At 46.9% G+C, this 16542-nt stretch overlaps 1 protein-coding gene across 1 annotated transcript in view; it reads left to right on the forward strand.

Annotated features, from left to right (window-relative positions):
- Positions 1–14046, forward strand: part of ABHD8 (abhydrolase domain containing 8) — a 30987-nt gene extending 16941 nt beyond the window's left edge. The window contains exons 2-5 of the mRNA XM_033136817.1: positions 5204–5927; positions 7972–8142; positions 10229–10445; positions 13863–14046. Of these exons, the coding sequence (XP_032992708.1) occupies positions 5212–5927; positions 7972–8142; positions 10229–10445; positions 13863–14018 (1260 nt within the window). The 5' untranslated portion in view covers positions 5204–5211 and the 3' untranslated portion in view covers positions 14019–14046. The remainder of the gene's footprint in view (positions 1–5203; positions 5928–7971; positions 8143–10228; positions 10446–13862) is intronic.
- Positions 14047–16542: the final 2496 nt, after the last annotated feature.

Genomic DNA, 16542 nt, shown 5'->3' on the forward strand with positions numbered 1-16542 from the left:
CCACATTGCCCTGGTATAATCCCATTGGGGGGCCACATTCCAGCAGTGGGGGAGGGTTAGGAAGTGGTTGGTTGAGGGGTAAATTTAATTTAGTTCACACTGAAAGGTGGATCTGTCCAATTTGAACTTTCTGAAATGATACGAGAACTGAAAGTCATGTTTTGAAATTCACACATAATTCAATTTTGCGATGTAAGGTTCTCCAGCCAGCCGGTTTATGCAAAAATGCCTGTATTGGGGGAAGTGGTGCATAAAATGCATATATAAAATGCATAAAATGCAAATAACATCAAAAACGTGCAGTACGTTGAGGAAAATTGCTTGCAGAAATGCGTTCATTAGAATAAATTCGTACTTAAATGCCGATTTGAATTTTCACGAGGATTTAAAAGAAAGGTTCGCATATTGCTGGAGAAAATGTGGAAGAGTAAAGATCGAATAAATGAGAAATTGAGGCCACACCCACACCTTGCATTTAAAGCTGCATCATTCCACTTTATTGTTATTTTTAAATTAGTTTATTTATTTCATAAGCAGACAAACAAACAATGATCATTCACACAGGCAGAAATACAAATAATATCCCAGAAAAGAAAAGAACAAAAAAGAAAAGGAAAAGAGAAAAATAATAATATTAATACACCCATGTGTCTTCCCTCCTCCAATACTCATTATCGCTTAAACTTTAAGTTCTTATTTACGTTGCATCTTTTTAAAAAAAATCATTTTTTTATTAGTTTTATATGCAGACATTACAAAAAAACAACAATTTTCACATTAACTTCCATATTTTAACACTGGCTTTTTAGGGCCATGATTTCCCTCAAACCCTCCACATGGTTTTCAAACCTCTATCTCTTTAATCTATACTTCTTAAATCTATCATTGCTTAAAGCCATCATATTCAAATTAATCACTATAAGATTCACATTTACAACAATATTTCTTCATTAATCTGCAAAGCTTCTTGCCGTCCTATCAGCGTATTCGATTGAATACCATCATCTTTCAAATAATTCGTAAATTTAGTCCAGTCTTTGATGAATTTCTGGTCCCGCTGTTCTTGGATTCTTCCTGTCATTTTATCCAGTTCCGCATATTCCAGTAATTTCACTGTCCGTTCTTCCTTTGTCGGTGTTTCTTCTTGTTTCCGTTTTTGTGCTATTAAAGTTCTCGCTGCAGTCACTGCATATTGAAAAAGTTTAAAGTCTTGTTTTTTTAATATCTGTACCAATGATGCCCAGTGGAAATGCTTCTGGTTTTTTTTTTAGCAAATGTATATTTCAACATTTTCCTCATCTCATTATATATCATATCTCAGAAGCTTCTCACTTTCTTACACTCCTATTTACATTGCATCTTAAACACCTCGTCTTTAATGTTCTAAACATATTAATTTTTCCTACGTCTGCTTTACAAACTTAATCTATACATACCAACGTGTTCTCCTTAGAACAGTGTTTACTCATGTACTCTTCAAAACATTGCCATTCTAGCCTTAGTTTCTGATTTGTCTGGTATCTTATGGCTGCTGTTAATTTCGCCATTTCTATAAATTCAGATAATTTACAAATACAGTCTTCTTTTGTGGGTGTAGAATTTTCTTTCCAATTCTTTGCAAGTAAGAGCCAGGCTGTTGCATATAAAAATAATCTTTGCTTATCTTGTGGGATGTCCCTTCCAATTAGACCCAATAGATATGCCTCTGGTTCTTTACATCTAGAGAAATTTTGAGCATCTTTTTAAATTCCTCATGAACACACCCCCATTTTTAAAAATCTTTTTCACAGCCCCACCAAACATGCATCATGGTCCCTTCTACTTCCTCGCACCTCCAACAGAGACTGGATTTTGACTTATATATTTTGGCGAGTTTTGAGGGTATCGTTCCACTTTAAACAGGTAACGGCGTTTCCCAAATAATTATGAGAACTGCCATTTGTTAAGAAGGGTGCTGGGAGTTGTTAGGAGGCTCCAATTCCCCCCCCCCCCAAAGAGAGCTGTAATTCACAGAGTGGTATAATAATCAATCCCTCTTCATAGGGAAACCTGAGATTTGTAGTTCTGTTAGAGGAGTAGGAGATCTCCTAAGAACTCTCAGCACCCGTAACAAACGACAGCTCTCAAAATTCATCGGAGGAAGCCGTGAGTGTTTAAATAAATCTCATCTGTGGTGTGAATGTGTCCCGAGAGAACCAAAACCAGCAGATCCTTGTGCTCCTAGATTGTACACGAAAAAGACGGAAGAGCGCTGCTGGGGTGATAAGTTGGCAATGTGGGGTCCCCCCCCCCCATGGTGCATATTGCCTGGTCTTTTCCAGTGCATCTGGTGCATGAATGCGAGATGGCAAAGTCCAGAGCATTCTGTTCCACCTCCGCCCTTCTCCCTCCTCTGCTCAGCTCGGCTTGGCTTGCTTCTAATCAAGTTGACTCTAATTGGTTAATTAAATAAGGAGGTCTCCCAGATGTCTGGCCTCCCCACCATGTTTCGATGGGGGCCGCTGGGACTGCGTTCTCGCCACAGTTTGGCAAGGATCCCAGGTCCGCTTGATGATTAGCCAGTTTATACGTACTGGGCGGTGGGGACACACACCATGTAGCGGCACTTTGCTGGGAACGTACTGAGGTTTTATATGGGGGAGGGAGAGAAGGGGTTCAATGCTTGGATGCTTGGTCGGTTGGCATCCGTCTCTCTCCCGAGAGACAATGGAGTGCGTCTCCGGGGGTGAAGCCAAACTGCTGCATTCGCAGCACCGAAGTGACCTCCCTTGGGCACAGGCATGGCCAGTGTGCCTGGAGGTCTCGGGCTGCCCAGATGACAAGCAGGGGCGGAGGAAGGTGGGGTGCGGTGGATGCGTTCCCCCCAGGTGTCATCACTGAGGGGGGTGACAAAATGCCGGGCGGCACTCACCGTGGGGCCTACAGCTCGCCCAAGTCACCGCGCCTCGGCCGTGCGCAGGCTCTGCGCTGCCCAAACGGTCCGCCCGCTGCCTCCCCCCCAGCTATAGGGTGGATGAGTGGGAGGAGGCAGGCAGACTCCCGAGGCCCTGTGGTGCGCCCCACCCCCAGTAGGTGGCTCGCACCGCCCCTGGGCGCCATAGCTGTCAAGTCTCCCTTTTTTAGCGGGAAACTCCCGCAGCTATCCCTTATTGTTGATATCCCTTAAATTTCCCTTATTTCCAGGAAGGAGAGTTTCTCAGCCCTGCCTGCCTACCTGCCTACCTCACAGGACTGTTGTGGGGATTAAATGAGGACTAGGGCCAGGGAGCTCCTTGGAGAAAAAGGTGGAATATAAATACCTAATAACAAACAGACAGACAGATATATAAAGAAGAAGATAAAATAGGCGAATGTTTCTCGGCAACAGGTGCTCCGATTCAGCATTGCTGCCCCTAACTGGAGGCAGAGCAGAGCCAACCTGGCCAGAAGCCACCAGTGGTCCTCTCCTCCTGCATGAATTTGCCTGATCCTTTTCCTAAAGCCATCCAAGTTGGTGGCCGTCGCTGCTCCCTGTGGCAGGGAGTTCCAGAGGTTAACTGTGTGCTGCGTGAATAAGTGCTTTCTTTTCTCTGCCCTGATTTCTCTTTGCTGGTGTAAATTAATTTGTAGCCGGGGGGGGGGGGATTACCGCGGCGTGGACTGTCCCTGAGAACCGTAGACTGTCCCCGGGACGGGTGAGGGTGCTGAATCCCTTATTTTCGAATCCGAAACTTGACAGCTATGCTGGGCGCGCCACCCCGGGTGCCCGTGCGGCTTCCTCCGCCGCTGACGACAAGACCCCTCCCTCTGCCTGGCTGATGTGGCCCAAAGGAAACCAGAGCAAGACGTTTGGCACCAGCTGGGCTGCAGGAGTTGCCGGAAGGAGGCGTGCAAGGCGCGATCCAACTGCCTTAGGGACTCCACTCTGGATTTGTGTAGGGTTTTCTTCTCCTGAAGATATCCCACAATGCAGCGGAGGTCAAGGGCCAGAGTTTTCCTTCTCCTAGATGGGCTCCCTGCCCAGGTGGATGAGTCCCATCTGCCCCTCACTTCCCTTTATGTTGTGGGAGGTGGAGAACTATGTGCCTTGCAACCGTGAGCTACTTGGAGGAAAGGTGTGAGGTGCAAATGGAGTAAATTATAATTTGAGAAGCCAAGGGGACAACAGCAGACACTAGATCTGAGCATAATCCAGTGAGAAAAGAAAACTGAGAAATGGAATGGAATGGAATGGTCCTGCAGGGCTGGCCGGCTGGCACCTGGACCAAGAACCCTCCTGTTAGAAAATTGGTATTGTTATAATGAGGCTACTATTGGAACGATATTGCAAAATATATATACAGTACACACAAACACACACACACACACACACACACACAGAGAGAAAACATGTACGTGTGTGTACGTGTGTGTGTGTGTATCAGGGGTAGGCAACCTAAGGCCCGGGGGCTGGATGCGGCCCAATCGCCTTCTCAACCCGGCCCACAGACGGTCCGGGAATCAGCGTGTTTTTACATGAGTAGAATGTGTCCTTTTATTTAAAATGCATCTCTGGGTTATTTGTGAGGCATAGGAATTCGTTCATTTTCCCCCAACAAATATAGTCCGGCCCCCCACAAGGTCTGAGGGACGGTGGACCGGCCCACGGCTGGAAAAGGTTGCTGACCCCAGATATATGTCTGAACTGCAGCAAAATTTTGCAGTGCGCTGTCGTGCCCTAATGACAGACACCAGTGGTTCAGCGCCCATCATCAATTTGGAAGCCAAATGGAACACCCTCCCTGCGAAAGACACAGTAGTTTTTAGATATTCATTTATTTCCTTCAGCTTTATTTATTGTGGGGAGAGAATAGGGGGTCCCCTAGCAACTCTCAGCCCTCTTTTATGTAATTACCGTTTCCCCAGCTATTTGACTGTTGCTATCAGAGTGCTTTAAATGTGTGGATTGAATGTGCTCCATGTCTTTTCATCTGTAGCACAGGAATCTGGGACCCGGGGATAATAACACTGGCCTACCTCGCAGGGTTGTTGAGAGGATTCTCTTTCCTCCCCAGAATGGGAGGCCTGCTGCCGTCGGGATGCCCTCTCCCATGTAAACATAGAATCATGGAGTTGGAAGCGACCGCAAGGGTCGCCTGTCCCAACCCCTTTTGCCCAATTCAGGGCTCGAACCCACGACCCCGAAAGCGCCTCACGCACTATTCTGTCGTTCCTCTCGCTGCAGGAATCACGATGTTCACCAGCATCACCGACGGGCTCCTGTGTTGCCTGATGGGCAAGACCCCCAACGCAGTGGGTCCCCTGGAGAGCGTCGAGTCCAGCGACGGGTTTAGCTTCGTGGAGGTGAAGCCCGGCCGGGTCCTGCGGGTCAAGCACCTGGCCCCCACCCACCCGCCGGGGGCCGAGGACGCGCCCCAGACGGCGGGCGTCGTGCGCTGCAAGCGCCGCATCACCGTCTACCGCAACGGGCAGATGGTCATCGAGAACCTGGGCGACGCCGTCCGCTCCGACATCCTCCAGTGCCAGAACGGCTCCGAACCCAACGGCACGATGGAGCTGGAGGTCTCGGACGCGGCCGGAACCGGCGCGGCCACCCCCTCGGCCAACCCCCCCGCCCCCGGCCCTGCCAAGCGGCGCCGGCGCAAACCGAAGAGGGTGGTCAACGTCGACTGCACCAAGTTCATCACCAGCTGCAAGGGCACCCACGGTGACGTTGTCCTCTTCTTCATCCACGGCGTGGGGGGCTCTTTGGACATCTGGAAAGAGCAGCTGGACTTCTTCTCCAAGCTGGGCTACGAGGTGGTGGCCCCCGACCTGGCCGGCCACGGGTGCAGCTCGGCCCCACAAATCGCCGCCGCCTACACTTTTTACGCCCTGGCCGAAGACATGCGGGCCGTCTTCAAGCGCTACGCTCGGAAGAGGAACATCCTCATCGGTCACTCCTACGGGTAAGGGCGAGGGGGGGGGGAATCCTGCCCCGCTCCCCAACCCCGTTCATTCCATTCCATTGAATGCTGGTTTCATTGCAGCGGGCCGCGTGTGTGTGTGTGTGTGTGTGGATTTCTAAAGCTTATTCTAACCTTCCTCGCAAGGTTGTTCTGGGGATTAAATGAGGAGGGAGGGGGGAGCCATTTATGAGCTTCATCTCCCCCCCCCCCCCGTGCACTCCATTTCATTCTGCCCCGTGTTCCATCAAATGTCGGTTTCGCTGTAGGGGATTTCTGCAACCTATTCCAGAACTGGAGACGATGCCCAAGAGGAGGGAGGGTTTAGCTTAGGTATATTTAGAAGGGAGCAGCAGGTTGGAGTGTATGAGCCGAAAGAAAAAAAAATGCATCACTGAAACCATTTTTTAAAATTGTAAACGTAAGGAAAAGAAAGAAGGCGGAGACTCGGAAATGTAAGCTAGGAAACGATATCTTGGCAGCACCAGTGATAAAAAGGCGGCAGTGTGAGAAAAGCCAAAGGGCCCCCCATCTAATGCTTTATTGTGTTTTTAATATTCGATTGGGAGCCGCCCAGAGTGGCTGGGGAAACCCAGCCAGATGGGCGGGGTGTAAAAAATTATCTATCTATCTATCTAAATGTTCCCATTGAGTGTACGCCGGAAACCTATGTTCTCCGCTGCACCAAACAGCATCAAATTAGGACAAAGCATAACTTGACCATCAAGGAAGGATCTGGCATAATAAAATTTTTAAAAAACCACACCTGTCATACATAAATAAAGGATAAAGGGGGGGAGTGGCGCGCCTATTATACCTCACCAGCAAAAGGAATGAAGACTCCAACAGCATCCAATAGAAAGGCGGATCGCCCGTTGGCATCATCAGACCTGGCCAGAGCAACAATGCCTGTGCCCTCACCTAAAATGGCTGCCGCAGCTTCGCATGTGCTGAGAGAAAAAAACACGGAGCAGGAGGCATGCCTGAGGGGTCGCACTGAGTAAGACCAGCTCTGAGGGGATTGTGTCGCTGGGGTGCGTGATTTTGGGACTGGGTAATTTTGGGACTGGGGTGGGGGAGAATGCTCTTTAAGGTCCCCAGTGCCCTCACCTAAAATGGCCGCCGCAGCTTCGCATGTAAAATGCATCTCTGGGTTATTTGTGGGGCATAGGAATTAGTTCATTCCCCCCCCCCCCCATATAGTCCGGCCTACCACATGGTCTGAGGGAAAGTGGACCGGCCCACGGCTGAAAAAGGTTGCTGACCCCTGCTCTAAAGGGACAGGGAAGAATGAAAACAGGAGCTTCCAGAATACTCTCGGGGGCAGGAGAATTTTAAAAAGAAAAGAAAAAAAAAACCCCACAGCAACGCGTGGCCGGGCCAGCTAGTTATATTATATTAATGCAGCCTCCTGCCCCCACAGTGCTCCCAGAAAGCCAGGCATCGGGGCACCTTCTGCTATTTCCCCCACTGAGGAACGTGAAGATAAACAGCTCTTGAAAATGGAGGCTCTTTCAGTGCACAGGAATAGCAGTTGTTGACAAGCTTCCTCGTCTATGGCTTTAGATATGACTCAGCCTGCTGGTAATCTGGTGTTCTGGAGTACCATTCCTATCATCCAGGGTGGACTCCAAACATAATCATCATAGCCATTATTATTATTATTATTATTAGTAGTAGTAGTAGACCACCTTATACCTGCAAGTCTCAGGGCAATTCACAACATAAAATCACAAAATACGTAATAAAAATGAAACAACCCAATACCCCCCAACACATTTTAATAGGGCATTGGATGTCAGTCAGCCAAAGGCCTGGTTAAATAAGAACATTTTCGCCTGGTGGCTAAAGTTATATAATGAAAGCGCCCGGCGACGCTCCCTGGGGGAGAGCATTCCGCAAACGGAGCCATTGCAGAAAAGGCCCCGTTCTCATGTTGCCGCCCTCTGGACCTCTCATGGATGAACCACACAAACATCGGGGTGGGGGGCAAGTTGGGGAATATGGCACACCCCCCCCCAAGTCGACCACTTGCTTCTTCCCACAGAGTCTCCTTCTGCACCTTCCTGGCGCACGAATACCCGGATCTGGTCCACAAGGTGATAATGATCAATGGCGGGGGGCCCACGGCCTTGGAGCCCAGCCTCTGCTCCATCTTCAACATGCCCACGTGCGTCCTGCGTTGCCTCTCCCCGTGCCTGGCCTGGAGCTTCCTCAAGTGAGTAGCCAAGCTTCCTTTGCAGGGGTTTCTGGGGGTGACAAAATGCCAGTCATCACAGATCTGTCACTCTGCATTCTTACCAGGTATAGTAGGAGATGAGATACCAAAAGACAAGAAAAAAAATATCCTTTTATGCAACTGCAGCCAGCCAGGTTACTCCTTGCAAAGAACTGGAAAGGAAATTATATACCCACAAAAGAGGATTAGCTATATAAATCAACAGAATTTATAGAATTGGCAAAATTATCTGCGGCAATAAGATATCAAACACATCAGAAATTAAGGTCACAATGCTTATGGTTAAAAGAGTACATGAGTAAACACTGCTCCAAAGATAACATGCTGGTATGTTTATATTAAGCTCGTAAAGCTGTCTTGATTAATATAATGTAATGTAATGTAATGTAATGTAATGTAATGTAATGTAATGTAATGTAATGTAATATAATAGTATACTAAAAGAAATAATGTAGTGATACATGATTCGCAAGGGACTGTATGGTGGTGAAATACGGACTTAAATCCACACAGAGACATTGTTTGGTTTAATTTATCTTGCTTGTTGGAATATATCAGAGGCTGTGAAAATATTGGGACGCGAAAACAAATGACAATAATCGATTAGATACCTCTGGAATCTGAAGCATGGGAAGCCCCTAAATAAAATTAAAATAATAATTCGGTAGATTTAGAACTTTTCTTTTTTTAATTGATAATTGGATAATAATTTGGAATGTAATTTGGAATGTTTCATGTGATTCTCTTGTATTGGAAATTCTAATAAATATGATTTGGCCAAAAAAAAAGCAATGTAAATAAGAACTTGAATGAAAAAATGACAAGCACTGGTGGAGGGAAGTCACAAAGGTGTATTTAGAGATGTAAAATTTCCGGAAATTTTGAAACTTGGAAAAATACCCGATTTCCCCCTGGTTTTTTTTTGGGGGGGGGGATAAAACAGAAATTTTCAGGAAAAAAAATAAAAATGCTACATTAGCACTTCTTTTTTCTTTTCCAGATTGAAATTCATTCTGTTACTTTAGAAACATAAAATATAACTATGGACAATTTTAATGGGCATAAAATTACCACAACTAGCATATTAAAAATATAGTACCGGTATATCCAAACAATTATTACAAACATAATTAACTTTTAAAATAATATTTATTTGTATTTGTAACAAATGGAGCAACCATCTCCTGAACTGTTTACTAGTTTATGAGGAACAAAAACAAAAACAAAAACCACAAAACAATTTTTAAAAATCCAGAAGTAACAATTATGCATTGGAGAGTTCAGTTTGTAACCTAGGACTTGCTTGTCCTCACAGAAATTAGAATATTCTGATACCATACATATCTTTTTAGAAATGATTTATAAAATATTTGAACCCCTTATCTTAAAATATTTATTCATCGTGTTAAAAAAATAATCTATTTTTTATTTTTTCAATTTTTCGGAAAAAAACACAAAAAGGCTTCAGGAAAAAACGGGGAAAAATTGTTTTTCCCGATTTTTTCTGGGCCTTTACATCTCTAGGTGTATTATCATCCACCTATTTTATGTCCTCCTTTCTTACCTTAACTTTTTTCTTTCGTTTTCTTCTTATCCTTATTTCCCTTTTTGTTGTTATTATGGTATTATGGTCGTAAGTTTATGTGTATGTGTATTAATGCTTGTATGAATGTCTAATCAAATAAAAAAATTAATTAATTAATGATAAAAAAACAGATCTGTCACTCTGCATTCCATGGCTCCTGAGCATGATCACTGGCTGTTGACGTGTGTGTGTGTGTAGCTTTATTGTTAAAGTAATTTCCTTTTGCGTCATGTCTTTTTATAGTCTGAGCCCTGGGCTTGCTTATTTCCTTCTCCCTCCTGGAGTGTGTTCCTTTTGTGCTGTGTCTTTGTATATCGTCTTCATTCCTTTTCTTTCTTTCACTGATTTCTCAGCTGCCCTGGGAGCCTAAAAAAAGCCGAAGAGCATGGCGATAAGTCCTCCAAGTATTAAAACGAATAAATAATTAAACCAATAAATCTCCGTGCTTAATTAACCCTGCCCGTTTGGCTCCCCTTGCAGGGCTGGCTTTGCACGCCAAGGCGCCAAGGAGAAGCAGCTGCTGAAGGAAGGAAATGCCTTCAACGTCTCGTCCTTCGTCCTGAGAGCAATGATGAGCGGCCAGTACTGGCCGGAGGGGGATGAGGTCTACCACGCTGAGCTGACGGTGCCTGTCCTCCTTGTTCACGGCATGCACGACAAATTCGTCCCTGTGGAGGAGGACCAGCGGATGGCTGAGGTAACGGCTTTGAAAACATGCCCCGAATCCCTACGAAATCCCACTCCGATCCCCCGCCTTTCTCCTTTCCTGGGAGTGTTACTTCCTGCAGAATTCTGTGAAACAGCAGCTTCACCTCTGGCCAGTGAAAGGGGAATAATGTTTTTTGGTGTGCCTCAGTGCACTTGTTGTTGTTGTTCAGTCGTTCAGATCGTGTCCGACTCTTCGTGACCCCATGGACCAGAGCACGCCAGGCACGCCTATCCTTCACTGCCTCCCGCAGTTTGGCCAAACTCATGTTAGTAGCTTCGAGAACACTGTCCAACCATCTCATCCTCTGTCGTCCCCTTCTCCTTGTGCCCTCCATCTTTCCCAACATCAGGGTCTTTTCTAGGGAGTCTTCTCTTCTCATGAGGTGGCCAAAGTACTGGAGCCTCAACTTCAGGATCTGTCCTTCTAGTGAGCACTCAGGCTGATTTCTTTGAGAATGGATAGGTTTGATCTTCTTGCAGTCCATGGGACTCTCAAGAGTCTCCTCCAGCACCATAATTCAAAAGCATCAATTCTTCGGCGATCAGCCTTCTTTATGGTCCAGCTCTCACTTCCATACATTACTACTGGGAAAACCATAGCTTTAACTATACGGACCTTTGTCGGCAAGGTGATGTCTTTGCTTTTTAAGATGTTGTCTAGGTTTGTCATTGCTTTTCTCCCAAGAAGCAGGCGTCTTCTAATTTCGTGACTGCTGTCACCATCTGCAGTGATCATGGAACCCAAGAAAGTGAAATCTCTCACTGCCTCCATTTCTTCCCCTTCTATTTGCCAGGAGGTGATGGGACCAGTGGCCATGATCTTAGTTTTTTTGATGTTGAGCTTCAGACCATATTTAGCGCTCTCCTCTTTCACCCTCATTAAAAGGTTCTTTAATTCCTCCTCACTTTCTGCCATCAGGGTAGTATCATCAGCATATCTGAGGTTGTTGATATTTTTTCCGGCAATCTTAATTCCGGTTGGGGATTCATCCAGTCCAGCCTTTCGCATGATGAATTCTGCATATAAGTTAAATAAGCAGGGAGACAATATACAGCCTTGTCGTACTCCTTTCCCAATTTTGAACCAATCAGTTGTTCCATATCCAGTTCTAACTGTAGCTTCTTGTCCCACATAGAGATTTCTCAGGAGACAAATGAGGTGATCCGGCACTCCCATTTCTTTAAGAACTTGCCATAGTTTGCTGTGGTCGACACAGTCAAATGCTTTTGCGTAGTCAATGAAGCAGAAGTAGATGTTTTCTGGAACTCTCTAGCTTTCTCCATAATCCAGCGCATGTTTGCAATTTGGTCTCTGGTTCCTCTGCCCCTTCGAAATCCAGCTTGCACTTCTGGGAGTTCTCGGTCCACATACTGCTTAAGCCTGCCTTGTAGAATTTTAAGCATAACCTTGCTAGCGTGTGAAATGAGTGCAATTGTGCGGTGGTTGGAGCATTCTTTGGCACTGCCCTTCTTTGGGATTGGGATGTAGACTGATCTTCTCCAATCCTCTGGCCACTGCTGAGTTTTCCAAATTTGCTGGCATATTGAGTGTAGCACCTTAACAGCATCATCTTTTAAAATTTTAAATAGTTCAGCTGGAATATCATCACTTCCACTGGCCTTGTTGTTAGCGAGGCTTTCTAAGGCCCATTTGACTTCACTCTCCAGGATGTCTGGCTCAAGGTCAGCAACCACATTACCTGGGGTGTATGAGACCTCCATATCTTTCTGGTATAATTCCTCTGTGTATTCTTGCCACCTCTTCTTGATGTCTTCTGCTTCTGTTAGGTCCTTTCCACTTTTGTCCTTAATTGTGGTAATCTTTGTACGAAATCTTCCTTTCATATCTCCAATTTTCTTGAACAAATCTCTGGTTTTTTCCCCTTCATGGATCACTGCCTTGTCGTGGCGAAGGGGCTTGAATTACTCAGGAAGCTATGGACAGGTCAAGATGGACAGGTCATAGTGGAGAGTTTGGACCAAACGTGATCCACCTGAGTAGGAACTGGCAAGCCACTACAGTGCACTTGAGTGCTGTTCAATTCTGTGGTTATATGCCTAGAAACAGGGGACTCCTGGAGGGTCATAAGAACTTGAAATTTGCACCAGCTGCAAATTGGTGAGCAGTGTAGCCCCTAGTATTGGAATTATCCACCACTGAGTGTGTGCTTGTCAGGGATTGCTCCTTCCCTTGGGTGTTGCTCATGAGTAACGACAAGCCTTTAGGTAAGCTAAAACTATTTATTGTGATGTAATTACAGAGTCTCTGCAGTCAGTTTCAGATTCTCGAAGTGGCGGGCTTTCGCGAGCCCGCCAACACAACCAACGGCTCGGCACCCTAAAATGACGTCTGCGTCTCCTCCCCCCCCCCCCCCGGCTCATCTTCCTGACTGTGACTGACGGTGCTGGGTCTCTGCTCTGTCATCCCCAGCCCTGGCATCTCCCTCTCTTCCGGAGACATTTCCTGACGGGGGCTGGAAGAGGAGGATGAATCTGTGGAGATTATGGGTGGCTGTTCTCTATAGCCCAGTGACACCCCTTCCCTGGAGGAATCGCTATCTTCCCTCCCAGCTCTAGCTTGCTCCTCTCTCTCTCTCCCTGCTCCTCCCGAGTAGTCCCTCTTTCCCTGACAGTGCCCTTCCCCTCTTCCTGCTTTTAATGATAATAGTAAATAATGACTATACCTTAAGGATCACCTCTCTCTGTATGAACTGACCCAGACCCTGCGCTTGTCATCTGAGGCCCTTCTCTATGCCCCCCCATCCTAGAGAGGTTTGGAGGGTGGCAACAAGGGAGCGGGGCCTTTTCGGTGTTGGCTCCCCGATTGTGGGACGCTCTCCCCGGAGAGGTTTGCCTGGGGCCATCACTACATGTCTTTAGGTGCCAGGCAAAAAACGTTCCTCTTTACCCAAGCCTATGTCTGTTACCGTATTTTCCGGCGTATAAGACGACTGGGCGTATAAGACGACCCCCAACTTTTCCAGATAAAATATAGAGTTAGAGATATACTCGCCCGCAGATTCTCCACCCGGCGTATAAGACGACCCCCGACTTTTGAGAAGATTTTCCTGGATTAAAAAGTAGTTTTATACGCCAGAATATACAGTAAATAATCTATGTGGCCTGTGAAAGTGTGGGGGAGAGTACTGTTATCATGACTATTTTATTATTTATTATTTTTATCATTGCAATGTGTTTTTAATGTTGTGCATCGCCCTGGGATCTTCTGTTTAAGGGCAGTATACAAATTGAAATAATAAAAGTAATTATTAATTATTATTATTATTGTTGTTGTTGTTATAACAACAACAGTTTAAGAGGGGCGTGTGGTGAGCCCTCTAGGCTTCACGGAGCAGGGAACTGCCTTTCAAACCTTCTCCTGCCCTTTCGTCCCCCCCCCCCCCAGATCCTGCTCATCGCTTTCCTGAAGGTGATTGACGAAGGCAGCCACATGGTCATGATGGAGTGCCCGGAAACGGTGAACACCCTTCTGCACGAGTTCCTGTTATGGGAGCCGGAGGCTGTCCCAGCCGCGGATGGAACAGAAGCAGAGAAGAAATAAGAAATAAAAAAAAAACCCTTAACAGCTACTTCGTGAAACTAGCGGCCTGCTCGCGTTGCCTGCTTCCAGAGGGATGTTTTTTTCTGGTTTTGAGCCTGCGACAGTAGAAGGCTGTGGCCTCCTCCTCTTCCGCAGAGAAGCGGACTGGACTTTTGTGGGCTGGGCGCATGCAGGGTCATGGCCGAGTGAGGTGGACCCTCAAGACGGGTGGGGAAGGGAAGGGTCAGCCGCTCCCTGAGCTTTCGCCCTCGCTTTCCCCCTTGTCGTGTGTCCTCGTTCGTTTTTTCCACGCTCAGCCTCTGGCAGGCTGCAGAGAAGAGGTTGTGGCGAGTTGTGGCGGCTCAAGGAGCATCATTTCCACGGGACCTGTCCCAAGATGGCAACCTAAACTCCAAGCTGACTTGGGCGCGATTGAACCGACCCGCATTTGTGCACACAACTTATTAAATCGGCGACCTTGCTCCTCCCCGAATTCCCTCTGCCCCTCGAAGGCCCACCAGGTGTGGTACACAAATTCTCCGCATTGGCTGAGCCAGGAAGGAGAAGGCAGTGGGGAAGATTCTAACCACTTGCCCCATTGCTTGAGGATGAGCACCAGTGCTAGGTTTTGCCATGGGGCTAGACGTCCCCAAGCCCCTTACAAAGAGCTTCAGGGGGCAGGGCTCCCCAGTATTTACCCATCCATTAAACACCTCCTCCCTTTCTCTCACGTTGCCTCCAAACCCCTGCATTTTCTGGGCAAAAGGTCCTGCAGCCCTCCTGGAGTTTGGGGGTACCTCGTTCGCTTCTGGTTTTGGCAGCTTGTAAATGTACTCTGCAAAAATTGCAGCACCCAAAGGTATTTCAGGGTAAAGGCACCCCCCCTGCTCTCCACAATCTTTGGCACTTTGGTTGGGAGAGCAAAGTCCCCGTAACTGAGTAAATCCTTATTTTGCCAGTGCCCGTGTTCCTCCATATCGAAACCTTCGGAACCGCCCGCTCCCTTCCCCGTTCAGCAGGAGAAATTAAAAGGAACTGCGAAAAAAGAGTTCTGGCTGGGAATGGGGCTTCTGTTAAGACTTGGATCGGAGGGAAATGGCATGGCACAGAGAAAGGCGACTTCTCAAAATCTGCTCCTCGGCGTTGCCACCCCCCAAATCTGGCGAGGCTCATGGGGAAAAACCCAGATGGATCCGGGGTGGGGGACCTTTTTGGTTTCGTGGGCTGGAACCTGATCAGGATGGGGCCTCGCAGGCTGAATTTGAACTCCCAGTCGCATGACATTGCTAGGATAGCACGATAAGACAGGTGAGCCCCGCACCTCACCTGGAAATTGGCAGGTGGGGGGAGAGGAGGTGCCTTTTTATTCCTCTCCCCCACTCGCTTAAATGAGTGGCTTCAAACCGCTTTAAGCGCCGCTCGTCAGCTGGAATTAAGCCTCCGCTGCCTTTTCTGCCATAAGGCTCTCTTCCCAGCCACGGTGCAGGATTAGACCCTGTGTGCCTGCTCATTCATTAACATCAGCGATGCCAGCAGATGGGCAGGGGAGGCATGGTTTGGGGGAAGGTGGCAGCACAGGCCTGCAGGCCAGAGATCCCTGACCTCTTTAAGCGTTCGCCTTACTCAACAACACACCCAGTACAGAGACATTTGCAGCCATTAAAAATAAAATAAAAAAAATTAGTATTCCAGCATTTTGCTGGGTTTGATTCGTTTGCTTGTGGTGACTTCGCCACCTCTCCCAATCCTAACTTCATATGTGCTCTTCATAACGGTTGGTTGTTTTTTCACCAACCCAGAACCTGCCAAGCCGCAATGTGGGGGTATATTCACACAAGCCACAGTGCGGCGGGGAGGGTGGCCAGAGACAGATCAGTTCAGGATGGCAGTGGTACCTGATAACACTCTTTTGTCCCAAATTAGATTAAAAAAATAAATAAAAAAATCCTTCCAGTAGCACCTTAGAGACCAACTAAAGTTTGCACACGAAAGCTCATACCAAGAACAAACTTAATTGGTCTCTAAGGTGCTACTGGAAGGATTTTTTTGATTTTTATTTACTATGGCAGACCAACACGGCTACCTACCTGTAACTAGATTTTAAAAAGTTATTATTTGATCCTGCCGCAAGCAGTCCTCCCTGACTCAGGACTCCTATAAGGGGCTCCACCCCACCCCACCCCTAATCCAGCTCAAGGTCACTTCCTGCAACATGTAAGAGGGTATGGGATTGCATTTTGGGATTCTGGAATTCCAAGGCAGTGTGTGTGTGTGTGAATACCCACCACAATGACCAAATCCTTGTTGCGCATCCACAGAAAGGCAGCCAACTTTGCACACAAAGCGAACCAGTGTTGAGCCTCCTTAGTAGCAGCATAACCATAATAAACAGCTTGATACCTTTTTATTATTAAAAAAAATAAATCTGTATTCTTAGGAGACTGTTTTAACCAGCTTGGAAATTGATCAATGGGAGGTGTTTGTTTTGTCTTTTATTTTTGGGGGGTGGGGGGTGGGGAGAGTCTGCTGCTGTGAGTTCCACAGA

The sequence above is a fragment of the Lacerta agilis genome, chromosome 18 (assembly GCF_009819535.1).
Source record: "Lacerta agilis isolate rLacAgi1 chromosome 18, rLacAgi1.pri, whole genome shotgun sequence".
Taxonomy (NCBI): Eukaryota; Metazoa; Chordata; class Lepidosauria; order Squamata; family Lacertidae; genus Lacerta; species Lacerta agilis.